This window comes from Perkinsus marinus (genome assembly GCF_000006405.1).
Source record: "Perkinsus marinus ATCC 50983 genomic scaffold scf_1104296973568, whole genome shotgun sequence".
Lineage (NCBI taxonomy): Eukaryota > Perkinsozoa > Perkinsida > Perkinsidae > Perkinsus > Perkinsus marinus.
Window position 1 is genome coordinate 173,741 of NW_003201384.1, and position 20,998 is coordinate 194,738.

The 20,998-nt window shown below is 46.2% G+C and overlaps 6 protein-coding genes across 6 annotated transcripts; 2 read left to right on the forward strand and 4 right to left on the reverse strand.

Annotated features, from left to right (window-relative positions):
* Window positions 1-688: 688 nt before the first annotated feature.
* Window positions 689-3,251, forward strand: Pmar_PMAR012925 (conserved hypothetical protein; the record flags this gene model as incomplete). The annotated part of the gene is made up of 10 exons (XM_002766149.1): window positions 689-725; window positions 779-871; window positions 919-1,006; window positions 1,053-1,153; window positions 1,561-1,696; window positions 1,743-1,821; window positions 1,869-1,979; window positions 2,427-2,542; window positions 2,603-2,662; window positions 3,227-3,251. The coding sequence occupies 10 exons, from the start codon at window positions 689-691 to the stop codon at window positions 3,249-3,251; spliced, it is 846 nt and encodes a 281-aa protein (XP_002766195.1).
* A 3,367-nt stretch (window positions 3,252-6,618) lies between these two features.
* On the forward strand, window positions 6,619-6,795 carry Pmar_PMAR012926 (hypothetical protein; the record flags this gene model as incomplete). Its single annotated transcript, XM_002766150.1, has 1 exon — window positions 6,619-6,795. One exon carries the CDS (start codon window positions 6,619-6,621, stop codon window positions 6,793-6,795), a length of 177 nt encoding a protein of 58 aa, XP_002766196.1.
* Window positions 6,796-8,229: 1,434 nt separating this feature from the next.
* Pmar_PMAR012927 (hypothetical protein) lies at window positions 8,230-9,497 on the reverse strand. The gene is made up of 3 exons (XM_002766151.1): window positions 8,964-9,497; window positions 8,651-8,849; window positions 8,230-8,559 (listed from the first exon to the last, which is right to left on the reverse strand). The coding sequence occupies exons 1-3, from the start codon at window positions 9,458-9,460 to the stop codon at window positions 8,308-8,310; spliced, it is 948 nt and encodes a 315-aa protein (XP_002766197.1). The 5' UTR covers window positions 9,461-9,497; the 3' UTR covers window positions 8,230-8,307.
* Window positions 9,498-11,131: 1,634 nt separating this feature from the next.
* Pmar_PMAR012929 (hypothetical protein) lies at window positions 11,132-18,075 on the reverse strand (the record flags this gene model as incomplete). The annotated part of the gene is made up of 13 exons (XM_002766152.1): window positions 11,132-11,364; window positions 11,616-11,879; window positions 11,931-11,990; window positions 12,295-12,432; window positions 12,586-12,702; window positions 13,204-13,250; window positions 13,300-13,720; window positions 13,936-13,994; window positions 14,196-14,302; window positions 14,379-14,467; window positions 14,962-15,227; window positions 17,694-17,781; window positions 18,022-18,075. The coding sequence occupies 13 exons, from the start codon at window positions 18,073-18,075 to the stop codon at window positions 11,176-11,178; spliced, it is 1,899 nt and encodes a 632-aa protein (XP_002766198.1). The 3' UTR covers window positions 11,132-11,175.
* A 232-nt stretch (window positions 18,076-18,307) lies between these two features.
* On the reverse strand, window positions 18,308-20,157 carry Pmar_PMAR012930 (hypothetical protein; the record flags this gene model as incomplete). The annotated part of the gene is made up of 3 exons (XM_002766153.1): window positions 18,308-18,685; window positions 19,121-19,237; window positions 19,810-20,157. 3 exons carry the CDS (start codon window positions 20,155-20,157, stop codon window positions 18,308-18,310), a joined length of 843 nt encoding a protein of 280 aa, XP_002766199.1.
* Window positions 20,158-20,570: 413 nt separating this feature from the next.
* Pmar_PMAR012931 (hypothetical protein) lies at window positions 20,571-20,733 on the reverse strand (the record flags this gene model as incomplete). The annotated part of the gene is made up of 1 exon (XM_002766154.1): window positions 20,571-20,733. A coding segment is annotated over one exon (163 nt), but the record flags the coding sequence as incomplete, so codon positions are not given.
* Between the last annotated feature and the right edge of the window lie 265 nt (window positions 20,734-20,998).

Consider the following 20,998-nt stretch of genomic DNA (forward strand, 5'->3'; position numbering starts at 1 on the left):
ACAAATTTTCTGGGAAAATTTCCGTTGAAATGAGCCATGTTTTGTTGCTAAGGCACGTAAAGAACAAAATAATTAAATTTGGGAATATTCAATATATATGCAATATAGAAATATTTATTATCGAAATTAAAATTATCATTCCACATAACCCTACTTGATAATGGAGTTTCACCACCCTAGTGATATGAAAAACATATTTCACGACTACTGCATATCACCGCGAATATCGCGTTTTTTACGCCATTTCACGTAAAACGGGTTGTTGTTAAACTCCACTATACCAACCAGTGATGGAAAATTGCGTTCCCCAGCATTTGATAACAGTAGGGGATATGTTCCTAATCTGACAACGCTTACATAGAAATAATAATTTAAAATTGCTTTCTGTGTATGCGTGTAAAATTCCAAATGTGTCCTCTCCTGGTCATTCCATCCTATCAACATCATTAACACACGATCTGACCAAGATCCTTACAAACTACGTATACACCCCGTACGTGCTCAGTTTATTTAGCGCTCGCCCTTATAATCGATTTATTGCAATGCTTATGTTGCTTGTCCATATTGGGAAACGTATGATGTAGCATTGCAGACACGTGTCTAATTCCTGTATATGTGGAATGGTAGTATAGACAGTGTGGTCATATAATTACACGTTTGTTCACGGAAATTTGGTATTAATAAATTAATGGGCGGACCTCGTGGAGGCAACATCAAGCATCGACGTAATAATAACAAGACCAACAATACCACACCCTTCCGAACTACTTCACTTCAGCTCGGGGTGGTACTGCTCACGGTCGAGGACGAGGACCTCTCAGAGGCTCAATACACGGCAAGGGCCATCGTGGGCCCGTCAAAGAAGAAGACCGTAATAATCTTCGTGTCACCACAGAGTGTCACCACCCCCGGTTCCAGGGCCACCCCCGTTATGTGAAGAGGATGTCCGTATTATGGCATGTCGAGCGTTCATGACGGGAGACTGCCCACGCGGCGCCGATTGCAGGTACCTCATCCGTGGAGGTCCTCCTGGGCACGAAAAATATCTTTAGGTTCCTTCACTATGTGAAGAGATTACACGAAGTCGTTGATGCCCATTCTGATGGGAAATCGATCAATGATGTTATCCTCATTGGAGATACTCTTTTCACTGGTAGTATCTCAGCTTCCCCTTGGTAAGATACAAAACAGGTCCACAGGTGGCTCCGATGGTAAATTGCGAACATGGAAAGCAGTTCCTACACCAGCCGGTAAGTAAGACTGATTTCCCTATACAGTGTTGGAGTAGGAAAATATATGTTCGCCTTCCTCAGCTGAGCTCAGAAGAGTTTTTAAAGCTAACCATAGAGGTTTATATACGAATTCAGGTAGAAGAATTTTACCCGAATTTTATTCTACTTTCACTAACAATATACAAAAGTTTCCCGAAATTTCCACGAAATTCCCAATGAGTAATATTACGAGACCGAATCGGACGACTGACAATCTCATTGGAACAACATGGATATTTTCAATGAAGTTTTCGAAAATTATACTAATGCATATTCCCCCTTTATTCAGGTCATATCGAATTGACCCCGGACCTTATCGTCGACACAGACGGTCAGCCCGTGATGTCCGTCTACTTCGAACCCGCCCGTGACGAGACCGGTGGTGGAGTTATGTTCTGTGGCCTCCAAGACGGTCGAGTTAGAGTGTAATTTCCTCGTGGTGTGGTATTAGAGATAGCGTTATCAACTCAGATTTGACAAAACGACCGGTGCACAATTTGATCTGGTCGGCCATGGTAAAGCTGTACACAGTTTAGGGGTTCTGCAAGGGGTAGTAGTACTGTGTGACTAACCCTAGTAGACTGCTACTATGTATAGATACTGGTAACTTCGTCGTGGGATGGTACGGTACGGTTGTGGACACCCAAAGAAGGGACTTATCAGAATACTCATACGATAGAGATCGGATATCCAGTTAAATGCATGACGGTAATACCGACGACGATAATGGAAGTGGCTTCAGCCAGTGTGGGAAAATGGGCACATGATCAACTACGTGTGTTGGTGATAATATAGAAACTCTGATGAAATCTAGGGAAATTCTTGGTGGGGGGGGAGCGGCGATTATTATAGTAACGGTGTTACTGTGGACTGCTCGAGCGAAGCGGGGCTATGTATTGCATTTTGTGCGTACGAACTATTTCTTTACACTAGAAAAACACCGCGAAAGAATCAGTCGTATGTTGAAAAATATGTTACATTGCCATACTGTACCAAGAAAGCATTTTTGTATAAAAAGTACCGAGTCTGGGATTTGAACCGGGGGTCCATCAACTTTCAGAAGCAACTTCGCTTAACACGCGGCATGTAATGATCCTACAGCGAAGAATATCATCAATGATATATAAATGATGATGTTGTTGTTATCTCCTTCAGATAGCAGAGCAAACTATGTGGATTGGCGGTGTGTGTGGTATTACTGGTATTAGTATAATGGACCTCACCATACAGGGGAGGATCGACACTCAAAGTCCAGTTATGAATATGTTAATGTAGTAGAGGGCGTATCTTAGGTTACTCTTGGTAAGATACGGAATAGGTCCATTTCTTAGATACGAGAATCATGTAGTGGCCATAACATTGGACGGAAAACTGTTCGTGTTCGATCCAAAGTAGTAGTAGCATTAGTAACAATTTCATGGCGCGCGACATTTTTCTCTCAGTGGTAATGAAACTGCCAGCATGGACTGTGCATTACACTACAATAACAATGGTGAGAAATTACGAAAGCCTTGCTGTAATTCCTGTCTTGATGGAGTCGTGATAAACGGCCAAGCGGCGTGTAAGTCTATATGGGGAATTTTTCCAGGGGTGGGGTTTACAGTGGAGTTTCACCCGTTTTACGTGAAGTGGCGTAAAACTCGGTGAAAAACGCGATATTCGCGGCCTTTTTTCGCTAGTGTTTTTCATATCACTAGGGCATGTGAAATTATCAATATTTTTGATAAGTGTTGGAGGAATATATGTTCGTTTTCCTCAGCTGAGTTGAGACGTTTCCTCATTAATTATAGAAGTTTATATACGAATTCGGGTAGGAAACCGGTAAGAAATTCCCGGTAAGAATTTCCATATTGTCACCAACACATGTGGTTGACCAATGTGCAAATTTTCCAACACTGCTATTGGAATTTTCGAGATTGGTAAATGAGTGTCAATATTGGAAATTTTTTCCTCAGTACTGGTCGGGCAAATGAACGGTAGTGTACGAGCGTATAGTCTGCCCACTTTGAATCCACTGGTGTGGTGGACGACAGCTATGCAGAGAAGGAATGCAGATGTCCGTATTGTGAAGTCAATCGGTGAGATCGCGGGTTCGATCCCGGCATGTTGCACTTTTCCCGTTGTAGTTAACACGAATCTCTTCGTAACAGGGTGTGCCGATGGCAGCTTGTCGTTATGGCAATGGCAGAATATAAGCTGAGTAACTCCCATTGTAAACTACGTTAAAAACCCTATTGTATGCTGTTGCAATATTATTAATATCTCCACCAATGGTGATGGTGACACACACGGGCTTGTGTTTGATACTACAATTGCCGTTTGCGTGCCAATAGGAAGGGACACTGCATTGCAGCCAGTCTCTGCTCTCACAGATATGACATCTTTAGCCTCCAATAGCATTTGTTAAGCACACAAGTCTCAGTATACGTACCCCCTTGGTTGTAGGTATGTCATAGTCAGTATCACTATCATTACGGTAATTACATCCCCACAATCCCCCAGTGAATAACTGTGATTTTGAGTACGAGTATTTCTGATATGCTCGAGCTAAAATGGCATTTCAGCTTGAGGGCTGCGAGCCGTTCCCCGCAACGAATAGTGAGCCAGCGAGATTCGCCCGTACGCACGCGAATGAGTACGAGATTCTAATGTGGGAGAGGCACAGAAGGCAAGTAAGCGCGCGCGATGGAAAGACAAAGGCAACACAAAAACACTTTTTTCACACCATGGTTACCATTGCCGCTACAAGCATCCATGTAGCTTGTCAGTGAAGTTTCCTGGAGAAGGGACAACGCCTGCCGACTCGATAGGGTCGGGGGGAAGCTTGTGACTGGAGCCTCTTGTGGTATCAGCAAAGAAGAGAGCAATTGGCTTAACATTGTGGTTATGCCATCCCCGAGATGGTAAGGGCGACCGTGGTTGTTGTGTGGGCGATTGTAGTAGGAGAGGTGGCCATTGTGTGGTTCTCTCTTCCTCTCATATAATCTTCGTCACCCGGTGAGGTATAGCTATAGAATAATAATAGAATAATAATAATAGCTATAGCTATTATTATCAAGGAGTAACTCGACACACTTCATCTTCACCATACGCCGGCAGAACTCAGACAGCGGAGCTTGCGTGACTAACGTTCGTTACAAAACAACAGCAGCTGAATCGGCCGGGCTCATGAACAACCTCACTAGGATTTATATTCTAGGAAGATGAGTCTGATAATTAGTTTTGATATGTTTGATATCCCCGTAACCAGTGATTATCAACCACCGTCATTTATATCGAATGAAGTTCATACCATCAACGCGACACTTATCGTTGGATCCTGACGCAATAGAAATAGCCATGTGTGGTCTCTGACATGTGACAGCACGGCTGCGAAAGTCATAGCAGAAAGCCTACTGTACATCGCAAACCTCATAAGTTAGTCCTACGAGTGGTGGTTTACCACTGGTAAATCACCGCTCGTACGTACATCACCTACGAGTACGTAGGTGATGTACCTACGAGTACATCACCATACGTACGTACTACGTAGGTACAGCCGCGAAATCTCGCGAAATCTCGCGAGAACGAGACCGAGAAAGAATAAGGCCGAGTCGTGCCCCTCATTATTCTCGAGAATTCTCATCTCGCCAAAATGACGGGGTATGCAAAAGACTCTTTGATTTTCGGGACGGTGGCACTGGGAATGCTAGTCGATGCCACGGAGGAGTCCTCATATATATCTGAGGTACTGAGGCTTTTCAGTACCTCACTGAGGCAACCTCAGGTACCCAAGGGATTCTCCGATATAGAATGCTTCCCCTCGCTATCTGCTGTTGATCGCACTGGAGCTCCCCATTGGAATGAGTTGCCCTCAAGAGTCTTGAGTCAATACGGTGTCTGACTCGAGTACGGTACGTGCATTTCAAACATGGTGTCGTGGATTATCCACGAATTCTCCTTGAGCTATGATATCCACGGTGGATATCAAAGCTTGAGGAGAGCCTCAATTACGGTATTCTGTTGGATGCCCCGAAATGTCACTTGGGAAATGGCTCGTTGCTGGCAGCAACTTGCTGCTTCGCAGCTCTCCGGCAGTACGTAGGTCTACGAGCTCTTAGACGCTGATATGAAGTTCGGGACTAGCAACTCCTCGGAGGTTAATCAATGCACAGATAGGACAAAGTTGATCGAGATCGCAGGAGCTTAGCTTATAGATAGAAAAACGTACACTCCGGATATTGAGGAATTGCATCCGCAGTTTCTCATCCTTGTTGATCGAATCCGCACTATCGATTGGCCGAAGGATAAACATGGCTCAAGTTATTCGAGTCAAGTATGGGAGATGCTCCACTGTCGTCCTCGTTACATTGGTTTATACAAGGTTTGGACTTCGACCGGCGCGAGGAGCGAAATTTTATTCTGAATTTTCATCACCCCATTTGTACTGCCTTTGTACGCTGTGCATCGCTTGAATGATCTTCTCACTATAGCTTTTCCTCGCGATGCTGAATACGTAGAGTGAAAGCAAGACAACGATTGCGCATGCGTGCAACAATGTTGCAGCAACATATACCTGATTCGCCTGCCGTCTTTGCCTACTTCGGTTGCGATAGCTCCGTCCTCCCCTCATCCCGCGCTCACATGTGGATCACACTAAGGCTTTACGCAGGTCACAGTGACCTGTGGGAAACCTCAGTGACCTGGTCACTGCATCAAGCTTATCAGAGGATCCTTCATCGTACACTATTCCCCTCCTGCGACTATGACATGGACCGCTCCGCAGCGGCGCTGGTATGCATAGACAACTCTTACGATAACTGGAACACGGGAGCACGCATAGTAAGTTAGTAGTACTAACTTAGCACGCATGGCCCCCCTCGGAGGATTACCAACGAATCATCGGTTTGTTGTATCGGCAGTAGCCCTATTATAACTAGTATCACCATCATATTCTTCTGATTAACACAGGTTACTCGTTATTTATCTAGAGATGATTTGTCCAGTTGGATAGCGTTATACTCCCAAGATCGACAAGTCGTAATTTCCGGTCGATGTGGAACAGCTCCACTGAAGTTATTTCCAGATCTTGAACTTTCTCATGCACTACCTCATTTCAATTAAGTTCGCGTGAAGCTGAGCGCCATTCACACGTGTAGTGAAGAACGAGTTTTACACTTCGCATTTCACGAACTCCGCAGGTTTTCGCGAAATCCCGCACACGTTTCACGCGAGATGGCGCTTTTCACTGGCGCTTCTTCGAGTAGTGTTACATCCATTTTCACTTTGCGTAATTCGTGTAGTACACAACAGCAACCTTTCGCTGCTCTCGAGTCAAAAGACATGATAGGTTGTTCATCTAACATCCATGCGTTTCGCCTCCCTGCTTCTCGCTGTTACCATCCTGGCTGCTTCTGGTTCCACCGACGGTGCTCCTCAAGATGGTTCCCCTATAGGCCGCAAGCTTAACAACTTCGGCGATGAGTGTGCTACATGCGCCAAAGGGCGTTGCCGCTGTGGTCATAGCGGCTGCTGGTGTGAATGATAGTATGATGATCTTCCTATCCGATGATCCTAGCGGATCGGATAGGACCTATCCCATCCTCATTATCATGTACCAAGGTGTGGTATGTTGTGCAGGTGGAACTTCAAGGGTTATAACTTATGTATGCCTCAACTTTTCGTCTCTTCTACTGATATCGCTGGATTCCGGTCATAGTAGGTTGAACGTCTGATGATACTTCCTATCTTAGAGATAGGAATATCATTATGCTTCCTCAACAATGCAAAGATCTACCGTGTATCGGAATTTATCGATCGGGTCGTAACAGAATCAACTAATGGTTCTTGCATTATTCAGTCGTTAGCTTTCTCTTTCGTAGTCTAGATTATCAAACTTGCTTGAGGATTCTGAGATCACTTCTATGACTTGATAAGTTTGTGAAACATCCGATATACAATTTTGATCTGTGGCGTTATGAAGTTCGTATTTGAAAAACTGGTTACGTTTCGAGTATTTTACTTCAGAGGTTCTTACTTGGATCTTAATTATCGGCATATTACATCACCATCTGTCCGATATGGATACTAGTCATAACGAAAAAGGCGATGTTGGGTTGCATTAGAGTCAATCGTAGTAAGTGTGAGTAATCTACTCACATCCTCCAAGGGGGGTTGACAGTCCAATCGACTGGCGCGAATGAGAAAAGTCATAGCGGCTCAAGGGTGAGCCAACCTGTGGGTGTATGAAATTGGGCACATTAATTGATATTGATCGACGCAGAATCTCCATGTACAACGTACGATCACAGCATGCTATATGACGATGCCTATCACGTGATGCTCCGAGCACCATGCTCGGCATCATGTTCAAACGTGACGGTTGAGATAAACCGCCCCGTCTCAACAAACCGTGTCCATCTAGAAATGAAAGTAAATTATAATGGTTAATAGCCGGGTGTACAGGTTTGTGATCACGGATAGAGGCAAACGAACACATAGAAAACCCTTATACACGTGGGATAGTAAGAGTACTTGTCAGTGACAAGTACTGGTACTCGTTCAAGGTTGGCCCGCTCAACCGTGACAAGTACAATGAGTAGTTAATCTCGTCTAGTAGAATAAGTCAGCGAATTGTTTCCGAATGTCTCGGGTTCAAATCTTTGTCGAGGTATATTCCGGAATTCATTTTTTGGAATTCTGTGAGTAGAATTCGAAAGTGCGTTGTTGGTGGCCGGACGCCACTGGCGGCCACCAGGTGGCCTCAGATTCGATCCCGGGGAACCCCATTTCTCACGTATTTTATTTGCCCAGTCTGGAATCCTTGCTGGAATCGATTTTAGAAATCGTGTCTACTGAACGCGAGTCGTAATTGATTCAGGAGGCGCTTCCGAGATCGATTTTCAACTTCCAAAATCGTGTTTACTGAACGCGACTTCCGGAATGATTCCAACAATCGATTCTGAGGATCGATTCCAGCATCGCACACAACGGCCAGTGCGAATCATCCACAACGAAGTTGATATAAAAATTGAAAAAAACATCAATTCATTCATATTCAAAAGTGTAGTGCTGCATAGAGTAGAGAAGAGCGGGTCCTAGCAGGCAGGTCCTCAGAAATGGTTGAAATCGAAAACCCGTATAGGCCTCTATCTTCGACGAGGCAAGTCTTCTCAAGGACTTGCTTCTGCGACTGATAAGTGTAGTCCTCGAAATGGCCGTTCGAGAAAGGAAGTGCGCCCTTAGCAATCAGTTCAGCATAAGTACGGGGAGGTTGAAATTTGCCAGGTGAGTATCCCATAGCCTCTACCTGAAATATAACACCGTAGTTGAACGCGGACGCCCCTATAAGATCAGTATCAGCAACGGCCGATTCCCGCCTAAAGTAGTCCATGGCTTACTGATAGTTCGATTTTTGATGCTGGTACCCCGAGCGTGAGCAGACGCTGAACGGCTTGGCGAGCGAAATCCGCATCAACCATGTTATTCGATAAAAGTGTCGGATGTCCGAAGTGAATCGAAACGGTATCGAACAAGCGTCCCAGCCTGGCTGCCTCTACGTACTTCCACAGGGGTGAGTCCAAGGGCTCCGCCCCGAAACTGAGACAAACTATATCGCTTCGTGGATCAACCTTACGGACCAGCCGTTGCCTCTACACAAGCACACTCAGAACGGCGATTCTAAGAGCAGAAACGATGGGCGATTTTACTCACCCGATCGACGCTCTGACAGGCTTCCCAGACCTGGTCTTGAGCTTACGGCTTATGATCCACCCAACTCTTTGCGCGATTTGCCAGAAGAACTGTTGACAGTTTCCTACCCAAACCCAGAACCTCACCTCCTCTACATTATATTGAGTGATATAAGACTGAATCTGAGATTCGAACGTAGCAAAGCTGAATATATCGGGGGAGCATTCATGATAAGGGTAGCTGTCTGTGCCCAACAAAAGGGCTGTACCAGTGCCGTATTTTCTGGCACAATCGGCAATTTCGTTGACCATTGTGACGTTGACGACCTCCGAGAAAACAGAACCATCGTTGACCAATGTGGTGCTCTCGAGGAGGAATTTACTAACACCCATGGAGAACATTTCACAAATAGTGTCGGTGGGAGCGAGCCACTCTTGACTGCTGATAGACACCTCCCTTCTAGCAGAAGATGGAAGGGAGACGAGGAGGAGGACGATAATAGGAGAGCTGGCTAGCATCTGAGAGATGTTTGCTCGAAACAATCACAATGGATGCTATCGTGAGGCAATTCGATTAACCCCTGCGTAGAACAACAATAGAGCAATGTTATGTTACTAGGTCTATTGGAGTGGACTGTTCGGGAGCACCTCTGCCACACAATTCAATCACGTGAATGGTTATCACATATCGCGTGACACACAATTAGGGGTTAACAGTATTCAAGGACAGTCTCGTGAATCGCAGGGTCACAGACTGCGATTTTGTCCGAAATCTGGGGAGAACTATCTTCTACGCGTGGTTAATGGAGTTGGATTCCAACATCGCAGTGCCACCGAACGAAGTGGTTTATGCCATAAACTTCATGGTTCACGACGTGAACTTCGCGTGTACTGATGATGAGCTGATGAATTGTGGTAGGAGGATCTGACCGCTCCTGCTGGAAAGTCCGTTAGCTCAGCTAACAATCGATACAATGCAGCTATTTTTGCTGCATTGTATCGATTGTTTGCTATATGTAAATCGACTCCATCCGGCCATCGTCAGCTATCTTTTGCTGTTGTCCGACTGTGCGGCTCTGCCTGTGCGAAATAGACAGTATGGGCGGCGCGAGAGCCTCAACTGTAGCTTTTGTGTGCGTGCGTCAAAGGATCGATTGCATTTAGAGTCTTTCGAGGGACTCTTTTTGAGCATTACTGTTTGCACCCCTGCCAACCTTGTCGACCGCAGCTAAGTATTATCTCACACCCGTATCTACCTTTGGGATTGTGTTGCCAGAGTCACTAGCACCGACTGCCTATACAACTTTTCAAGGCCTACTTGGAGACTAGTAACTTCTATTTGGAGGGGTGGGCGAAATGAAACTGAAGATTCTCGTTTGATAACTGCGAAGCACAGTTCATCGCAGTCCCACCCACTTGTCGAGCTCGACAAGCCAGCCCTTGGGCCATGGAATGAGCTGTGATACCGCAAGGTCCCGATGGAGAGTGGAGCCATGATCTCTGCCATCAGCAGATCCACAATCATCCAACTCACCAAGGGACCTGCCTCACCCAACAAGGGAACCAGATCATCACTGGCATGATGAGAGCCCAGTAATACACTACAGCTGAGATGAGGAACTCTTGGACGATGTAAATCTGTTTCTACTTTCTGCCAACACGGGAGAGCCATTGAGTTGAATCAACCTGTCTTCTACTGCTATCCGTCAGTTCTGCCAATCGGCGCTGCCGACTTTGCGATTCCGCCTCGCAATACACAACGTACGTTCCTCATGCCACTTTACGTGGCTAAGGCCTGCGTGCCCAACCTTTTCTCAGCCTGATGGTTCACCAGGCTTCCTTGCCCCCGGTGAACGCATGAGACGATATTACTGAGCGAAGCATGAACCGCGTTGTGATTCTTCCGAGTGAGGAAAATAGCTGAAAAAGCGTAACCGTTGTACTCATCCGCTACAACAGTCTAAGTTTCTATAGCTCATCCGCATCTCTCATACGGCCCATGTATCGAACCTTCCTACCGCGGGAGATCGAGCGTGTTGAACATCGGTAAATCCAGCTACATGACGAGTAGATGACCAGTTGAAACTTTCAACTTTAGAGTGTCTTCCCGAGTTTTGTCAACCTGACTTGGTTGACGGAAATTGGTCAAACCAACTCACTGAAATTCCAATAGAAACGTTCGAGCCAGTAATAGTTTCAAATGAATCATAAATCCAACACCGACACAACGGCAGTCACACGAGCCAACCATCATCTCGATTCTCAATTTTATGCTGTTTGATCAATATATATGTCTTTAGCACTTCGGTAAGTCTGGAAGCTGAATCCAAATCAGCATTCTTGCACGGCCTCAAATCCAACTCCATCCCCGACTCGTAAGGTTCGCTGTCAGTTGCCCCACGACGAGAGAAATTTTTATACACCTACACAAGAGCAAAAACCTGTCGACTCTTCCCATCATTCGAAATTATAGTCTCCATTGACAACCGATTCCCAAATTTCGAATATCAACGAGTCATTGCTGCACCCAGTAGAGTGAGATTATGGCATTCCTAGACGATGATCCTCCAGAACGAACACGCCCCAGAAGTGAGGCCCCAAGGCGTAGGAGCCCCCACACCGCAAGCTTGTACATAATAATAAATATTTTCAATATTTTCAGAGAATGACTTACTTGATAATTCTCGTCTGACTCGCCAACCGCGTGGTAATTATCGATTCGACAATCCACGACGTTCTCCAAGAACAAGTTCATGACAAATATCGCCACGTGCTTGCTGACTGCGGCATCATACAGAGTCGCCTTCCGAGCTCCGATGTCGAATTGAAGCACGACCCTCCCGAAAACTCGCAGTTCGAATCCTTTATCGTAATTCTTTGGGATGCACTCGATATTTTTCAGCACCTTCAACCAATACCCCGTTCTTCTGGCCATATCCTAACAACGACCATAATCGATCAGGCGATCGATTATAGCAAGGCTGCTCACCTCGGGATACAACTTGTCTCTATATTCGAGATGGAAGTCCTTATCCATCGCTGGTCGAATCTGGAACAGACTATAATGCTGAAGCCGTGTGAATCAAAGACGACGCAGTTGTTTACAATCATTCACTTCATCATATATACTCAATCGATTATCCGATCGATTTGAAAAGATCAGCATTGCATTCATCGACTTCTAGTTTTTCTCCGGACTCCTAAATGAGGATTCACGATAAATCCGAGGAAAGCCGAGCATGAAAAGTTCAAAAACCAGCAGAATTGTTGGTTTGATATAAGCCAGCAGTTATTGCGTGTCGCAATACTTCCCCAAAAAGTCCAAGCGAACTCTAGCATCCTCGAGAGCCCACCTTAGCTGGATAGTTCATACCCTGAAAAGTCATTTTATTCTTGGTTGCCGCGACACATCGTTCACACTCATCGCGATTGGCGTATCTTATCCACCCATATCCAGCTCCATACCCTCGATGACCCCATTTTCTCTTCACCTAATAATACACCACCCTCCACAATTATGAGTAATGATTTGATTCTATCACAGCCAATCAGAGCCGAAGGAGCCAATAGGAACAATACACAAGGATAATGTCATGTCTTCGGTTTTATATGCTGATGTAACGAATCAATCGTACTGTCCTTACCTTAGCCTCCTGCACTTCGCCGAATTTCGAGAATGCTTCCTTCAGGTCGTCTTCGCTGTAGCTACGCGGAAAGCCGTATACGAATAGTATCGTCGCCATGTCGATCAAATGGTCATCCTGAAGATCGAAAGAGTTGCGCAGCGCTCCCGAGCAAATTGTCGGTTGCCATTCTCGTCACTCCTGACGCCGAGTAGCGAAACGATGAGGAAAGTGCCATTTCCTTGCGAAATTCACTCGAAATCGAAACCAAAATTTGACGCATTCGAGTGTCACTGTGATAATGACCATATTATACCAGTGACATTCGAACTGAGAGAAATGATCTGAATCATTCCAAAAATATTCAGCCAACAACTGTGCCAGCTCTTCGTGCGATCAGTTTACCAATAATCACCCTATGCAATAGGTCTACTCTCAACCACATCACCATCAAGACTAAGTTGCGTACACCGGGCCTATGAGAAGGCTTGCATAGATTATCGAGAATGTCAAACCACGAGTCAGCAGTCGTAGCTCTTCAAATTAGGTATGTTAATACATCACGGCGAAATTGTACTCTGCGGCCCACTGTACTATACGCATGCACATCAGGCTTCAATTCCCCAGCGATAAGCTCACCTTGTGAGGGCCCGGGAGTTCGTATGACTTGAACGACGGCCGAGGCGCTGACAAAAGCTACACTCACGCGACGCACAGTGGAGGATTTACACTCACCTTCCCCATACTGCTTGAAACCATACCACTCCCCGGTGAATCTCCGCCAGTCAGGATGGTACTCTACCCTATTCCAATCCACAACGCCCTTAGAGCGAGTCTCCTCCTTTTTCCACTCCTGTCCCCATCCTTTCTGATGGTTCCTCCACTTCCCTTCTCCTTCATACGACTTGTTATAGTCATCCCATTGCCACGCACCGTCACTCTTTTTCCAATCTGTCCAGTGCCCATAGTAATCGCCTCCACCGTCTTCATGTCGGCCACTATGAGGGGCCTCAGGGGTAACAACGTGTTGTTGTTGTTGAGAAGACCGACGACTTTCCCTGCTATCGGGTGTATCGTTTTTCTTCCGGGGCTGTCGGTCAAATACGAGCCACTGAGTCCCTCCACTCTGCAAGATTGAAAATAAGATAGCAACAATCTATGCACCACAAAATTTCACAGAAAATAAAAGAGAGAAATTCATAGACGCGTTGTGATGAATTATGACGGCGTTTCTCAAAGCCATGATATATTCACAAACTGACCACGTCGACTTTTTCACTCCCATTCGCCGGATCCATCAGCATCGTCGCTCCCAATCCACCAGAACGAGTTAATTGCTATAACGAATATACCTTTTCCCCCTCCACTCACTTTGGGATCATCAGATGGTCGGATGAATGTCAGTGTGTCAAAGTTGGAGTTGAAGCATCCTGAAAGACAACAATGCTCCCACATAAATTAACATCATTGCAGAAAACAGCCAATTTCAAGAGAGAGGTCTTCAGATAAGGACATCCCCCGCACGTCGGAGCCAACGAGGGAAAAACGATTATTGTACTGCGCATACCAGAGAAGACAGCAGAAAAAGGAAAAATTTTTTAAAATTTTCCGGGAAAAATAATTGACTTTACCTTCAGTGAGCTGCCATAGTACACCCTTCTCCTTCACAGCAGGTCGGAGATCCTCCAATGACACCAAGTCCGTATAGAAGTAGTTATTCATGTGCCGAGACTCAGGCCTGAGGGCGCATATCTTAGGTTCAACCACGATAGATACAAAACAGGTCCGATGGCGAACCAACATAATAAAACTACTCTTTCAGTATCAAGTAGCCAACATTCGCTGGGCTATCCTCTATTTGAACCGCCATAAATCTTCCTCTATCGTCTGCTAATGCATCCACCTGACAGGATTCCCATCCTCATTCGCCGTGACAGTCTCGACTACTGCGTGTCACACAGTAACAAGCTACTGTCAGCCACACTCGGTGAAGTAACGTTGCGATGGGCCCGTTAGAAATAGAATAGATATATAATATATATGAAAGTATTAATATGGTCACAAATACATCATTACTGATGATGTATTTAATCATACAGTTTTTCTACGAGTAGCGATATGGAATTGTGAATACCACTACTAGTAGCCTATCATGTACATATATAACACAAATAGATTCATATTACAGCATAATATGAACTTACTATAGTATAGCATAGTCTATGCTGCACAGAGAGCGACAGTTCAAACCGTTATATGCTCCTAACAAGGATCCATAACCTCACAATGTCAGAATACTTCTGAGCCTATCACTATCCAGGACGAGCGAAGTAATACCATTCCCGAACGAACTTAACCCACATTGAACCAGGCGGAATCATCAGGCGACCAACTCACCGGTTTGAAGCGGTACTTGATGACAGTAGTGGCGTTCCCTCGCATATACCACAAACCGTCCAACTTGGCAATCCACTTGAATACGCCCGATACCCATTCCTTCTTTATTCCACCAAGTGCATCCCCACGAGGGTCCACCGTCGCCGCCGCTTTCCCTGGTGTGGCCGTGAGAAGGTCCTCGAGGGAGACAGAGGAGGTTGGGGCCTGCGGAGTGGGCGGTTTGGTCTTCCCCAAATTGCCCAATATTTCGCTCGGTTTAACCGTATCTGTCACGGGAATATCAATAACGAGCCAATTCGATGAATTCTGATTTGAGATGATCGCGTAGTTCTACAGTGCATGCCATTTTGATACTATGCAAATGTCAAAAATGTGCGTTTTCTATTCCGGGATTAATGATAGTGAACAACTTGTCGCTATCATAGTCTCGAAAGGTCACTTTTATCACATCACATGTTCATAGCAATGTTCACATTGTTTATACGATATAGTTTCAGATCGATTCTTATCCATCTCGGAAAATACCACGAATTTCCTAAATTTGCATATCGGATCGACACATATTTAGATTATCAGAGACTAAGATCAAAATAAAATTTCCAAAAAAGATATTTTCGTTTATATTCCTGTACAACTTCACCTTCAGAGCTAGAGAGTGACCAGCAACCGAATATCAAAACTCATACCACTCCTCGCCGAACTCCCACTTACTCTGATTATAGCTCGGCAGGACCCCATTCGGCTGCCCAAAACGTATCTCATCCGCCCACTGTGGGCGTCCCCGCTGTCCTGCCTTCCCTCCCTCCTGCCTTGCACCGGGAGAACACTGCGAAGGTAACGACTTCTCCGCATAGCGGTTCCACTCGCTTCCTGGACTATTCCAATACTCTCGGCTTCCTCTCGAATTGTCTTTCCCTTCTCTATTCCAATCATTTCTGGACCGCACAGAACTGCCCGTCCTATTACTACTACTACAACTACCCTCCTCTCTGGCGTACCAACTACTACCCGAGCCGTACGAACATGTGCGACTTGATCCATCCGAATACTCAGAATTCCGATCATCATCATCATCACCGTCATCAGAAGAACGCGAATCAACCCGACTACCATCAGAGCGTTCACTCGCTCTTCTCCGGAATCCGCCGCCGTCGCCACCACGATTTTCTCCAGAGCTCCAACTGCTCCTCCTACGACTATCATAACTACTCCCTCGCCTCCTTCTACCACCTCCCGAGCTCCTTCCCTCTGAGCGATCCTCTCTACTTCTTCGCCTCCCAAATTCTTCCCTGTGCGCAGCAGAATATCTTTCGCCATATGATCTCCTCCCACTCCCACAAGCCGACCTGCTGCTCAACTCACTACTGGAACCCTCCCCACCTTCAGAAGCAAAATCGTCGCTTTCGCATCTCCTTCTGGAACTTCCTCCCGGCAAGTCTTCGAGCACCTCCCCCGCCTCCCTTTCCCAACTAATGCCACCTCGACCCTCAAGATACTCCTCAGCCGCAGACGACGAATTCCCCCACGGCAATGCCGTCCATTGATCAGCAGGCTGGACTGTCCAAGACCTACCTCCTTCCCTCTCCAGCCCTGTGGAGTTGAACTCACTGAGCATCGCTTTCTTGTCGTACGGCACGTATTCATACTCGACCTGTGGGGAGCTCACCGGCTCCACAACGCGCGGCAAAGGAGACTCCACTGGTGCACTATCCAAAACTCTCCTACTGCTCATCTGAGGCGCCTCTGAATCTTCACCACCGCCGTCCATGTCGTTCACCTGTTCCTCATTTCTCATCTTGACCACCTGATCGTAATACCCTGGATAGGCGTTATACCCATTCCTCGGTAGAGTCGACCGCGGCCGAGAGCTCAGAGGGGCAATTTCCCGGCCCATCGATGGGACTGCGTACTGCACCGGAGGCTTTCTCGGTAACTTCCCATATACTGTTCCCCTGCCTCTCTCGTAAGCTCGACGCCCTGGGCTTTCCTGATCTTCCTCAAAATTCCCTTTCAAAGTGGTCGGCGGATCGCCACTTGGAAACAACCGAGGCGCACTCGATGGCTTCAGCGGCAGTGAACTTTCGGTCGCCTGTCGAGACTTTAAAAACTCCGCAAACTGCGGGAGGTTCCTCTCAATATCATCACCATTCGGGTCCAATTCGACTTCCATTTCCATCACCGTCTCAGATGGCATCTCGCTGGGCCTCACTACTCTCAGCTGTCCTCCAGCAGAGCGATGTCGAGGCGGTCGGGAAGGAGGCGGTGGTCGCGTTGAGGCGCTCTTCGCCGCGACGTTCCCCGACGGTGTGCTCAACAACACCGGTCTTACAGTCGATGGATTGGCTGGCGGAACTGGACGCCCTGGAGGCCGGGGAGGAGAGGGTAGAGCGGACGTATCTACGATGATCACAAAAGATAAAAATACGAAACAGGTCCAGTTGAGGCCTATGCAAAAAAATCGATGCTGCTATCGATCGAACATGACCGTTCCACTTCGGTTTAGTATACCCTATCACTATATCTAAGCCTTGCTGGAGTTTCAGCATTCAACGCTACCCAGTCAGCATGAAACAGTAAATTTTCAAATTTATCGTTTCTGAGCCGGCATTCATCGCCAAGGCACAGCAGCAGCGAAAACTGATTCCACGGAAATATGTGTTCCCACGCCCTCCCTTGGAGGAAAACCACAGCAGCGAGAAGCACCAAGAAAGTTGACAATTTCATATACTCACTATTCGAAACCCCTCGACTGGGCGCCAACTTCCGAGCGACATCAGCCGTATTCACCACCAAGTCGCTGTCATCAGAGAGATCTTCCGCCTGAGAAAATCCACCCTATACGATTGGGAACTCCTCCGACCCCATCAAAGAGGCGACCGACCCCCACCAGTACACATCCACAGACGTTCACGTGGAAAAGCAAAGTTGATAGCAAAATCTCTCGTCTGCTAGAGAGACGGCGATTGACAATCCCCATTCTAGGAGTTCATAACATACTATCACAAGAATCCTTACTGCGACGGGAACCCCCCCCCCACTGAACTGGGAGGCTGTCCTTACCTGGGTGCTGTCCATCCCTCCCTGCCGCTCCATTGGAGCATCCTGTAGCGGCATGATGAAAGTTGAATAACAACAACTACCGTCAACTGAACGTCTATCAAACTGAAAACTATTCTAATCTACCACTCAACGAAGACTATGCAATCCAACGGCTCCGTCTACAGGGAGGAGGGGGAAAAGCAGTACACCGACTGACCGTCACCATGATTACTTCCCATCCCGTAAAATCCTCTCGAATATTGAACTAACCCGACCACGTTTCCATAAGTCCAGAAACAGTCCTCTTTCACGTAGTGCTCCCATCCTCCTCCTCCTCATCATCATCGATAACCTGCCGTCGCCGCCACACCCCGCCATCTCCAGCAGAGGGTAGTTCAACAACACCAGGCGGTGGTACTTTTCTATTCACTTCAACTCTTGCAATCTTGTTCTCTTCCTCAACACTATCAATATCGACCCCCCTCAACTGCTGCACTTTCCACGCCAACAGCCGTGCCCGTTCCGCGTCCACCGGTGTAGGCTCCTCAGGAGCCACCGAATCTTTCGCTTGCCACACAGCTGGTGCCTTCAGAGCTTTCTCTTCCTTGGTTTCCTTCTTGGGGAAGAATTTGAGAAGCAAGTACGGGGGAATCCAAACCAGCAGAGGCAGCAGGATGTAGTACGACTGACAGCATTGGAGAAATACGTGTTCGCTTTCCTCAACTGAGTTTCTTCACTAACTATAGAAATTTATATACGAATTCGGATAGAAGTATCCACAACCAAATAAAAATTTCCCAAAATTTTCTCATATTTTTCACCAACCCATGTAGTTGACCATGTGCATATTTTCCCACACACACAACCGAATATACGAAACTAGGGTGAAATAAAAGATTCAAAACATGTTCAATACGTTACAACAATACCGCAGTGTTGGAGGAATATATATTTGCTCTTCTCAGCTCAGCTCAAGAGATTCCTCACTAATTGTGCAAGTTCACATGCAATCTCGACTATAACTTTCCCAAATTCCCTCGCAATTTCACATTGTCACCAACACACGTAGTCGCATATTTTCCTACACTGCAATGCAGTAAATGCAACTGCAGGTGCTTACATAAACCCAATCAACCCTCGGAGGTTTCCTCAAGTCATATTCGTATTGCTTCATCTGCCCCTTGAAACTAGTCCTCATTTGCCTCGCCAACAGCCCCTTCACACGCTCCGTATGAGCCTGATGACCTCAATAACGAGAATACTAACAAGTGCTATCTAGAAACTCCTCCCAGCAGCCCGCTCAGCCCACTGCGATCCGACTCCGGCGTAAAACAATTCGCGAAATCCGATCAGCATATTCAGAGAGCTTACTCACGCTAGGCCTCACATGTGGCAAACACTTTAATGAAGTGTCACAACCCGTTTTACGTGAAGTGGCGTAAAACTCGGTGAAAAACACGATATTCGCTGTGATATTCAATAGTCGTGAAATATGTTTTTCACCAGTGTTTTTCATATCACTAGGGTGAAATGTATAGAAATGAACATACCTCTACCAAATATAACGATATTAATACCCTATGAAGAATACAATATTACAAATAAAATTCTAATGCTAGCATATGAAATAAAGATATAGAAATAAAGCATATATAGCATAAAATATAGCATATAGAAATAAAGATAATTTTGTACAATATCTCCCTAAATTAATCATCGACGGTCAACTATCCAGCTAGCAAGCCTCAGCAAACTTGAATGAGAGCCGAATTGAAGCATGTCATTCGCAACCCGACCAATGCTGCCTACCTCTCCACAAACAAGTCCAATCCGCAGAGAGTCGCTGAGAGGTGGGTCCGGTAGCCGCTGCAAATCGGTCAATAAATCCTCTATCCCGCATGGCCCGCCCAAGTCACATTCTAACCCTTCTTGGTCATCGTTTCGATTTTCCTCTTTTTCCATCAGAATTTTCCGTCGAGCTTCCGCCTCTTCACGCAGTTTTTTCGCCTGCGCTAAAGGATCCATCTGCCCGGGGAAAAGCGGGATATGCGTTCCCTCCACGTCTGGCGGCAATGCTTCAATTTTCTCGCTGTTGTTCGCCTTCTTCTTCCCCCGTAAAACCTCAGCATCCTCGCAAGCAGCGTTCCGAGCGGACATCCATCGAGAACGCATAGAATCCAAATGGGCCCGCTGCGCGAAAATTCGCTCCCGCTCTGTGTACCTGATCTGAACTATGACATTCACAAACAAATCTCAACAGGGCCACTCTTGAGCACATTGAATATCAATATACTATATCTGCAATTGTGCACTCATAGGGTTTTAACCATAATTGCAATACGAGTCGAATTCATGTGGCACGGCAGAAAACAATGATGTTATTCTCCGAGATTGATAAGAATCAATCTGCATATATGTATCACATAAACAATGTAAACATTGCCATCATGAGAATATGTGATAAAAGTAACCTTTCGAGATCGTGATAGCGACAATAGAATGCGCCCATTCTCCACATTCACATATTGAATTGGCACGCACTGTAAACTAGGCACCACCATCCTTATTACAGAGTATGCCAAGCCGATGGGCACTTCTTCTCCATCTGAGCTGGGTTCCGCTTCCCAGAAAATCCTCCAACTTGAATGAGCTGCCATGGGAAAACCAAATGCCGCCATTGCATCCTCCGCTCCGTCGCAATACGCAGACGATCGATCGGGACCAGACGGACATCTGCCGCAAATGAAAATTCGAAGCTCTCTCTCGCACCCCATAGACTTACTGGGCAAAGCCTCTCGAAGTTGAAAACCGATCGCCTCCAGCCGGTCGCTAGAGTCCAAAAAAGTCGGCTCTCGATCAGGTCTCGATCGCCACCCATCGAAATCTGACCAGCATTTCCAAAATGATTCTAGTAGTCCAATATCAGACGATCTCATACACCAAACGATAGATCTTGATTCAGAAATTCCTCACCGGACGAAAATACGAACTCAATATC

What these genes read in the sequence shown, in the direction of transcription:
- Pmar_PMAR012927 (XM_002766151.1), bottom strand. Translation starts at nt 9,460, where the DNA reads ATGCTAGCCAGCTCTCCTATTATCGTCCTCCTCCTCGTCTCCCTTCCA. An exon ending in CCTGTCAGAGCGTCGATCGG is followed by an intron (nt 8,850 to 8,963) that starts GTGAGTAAAATC and finishes AGTTTGTCTCAG; the next exon opens with TTTCGGGGCGGAGCCCTTGG. An exon ending in CATCAAAAATCGAACTATCA is followed by an intron (nt 8,560 to 8,650) that starts GTAAGCCATGGA and finishes GTTATATTTCAG; the next exon opens with GTAGAGGCTATGGGATACTC.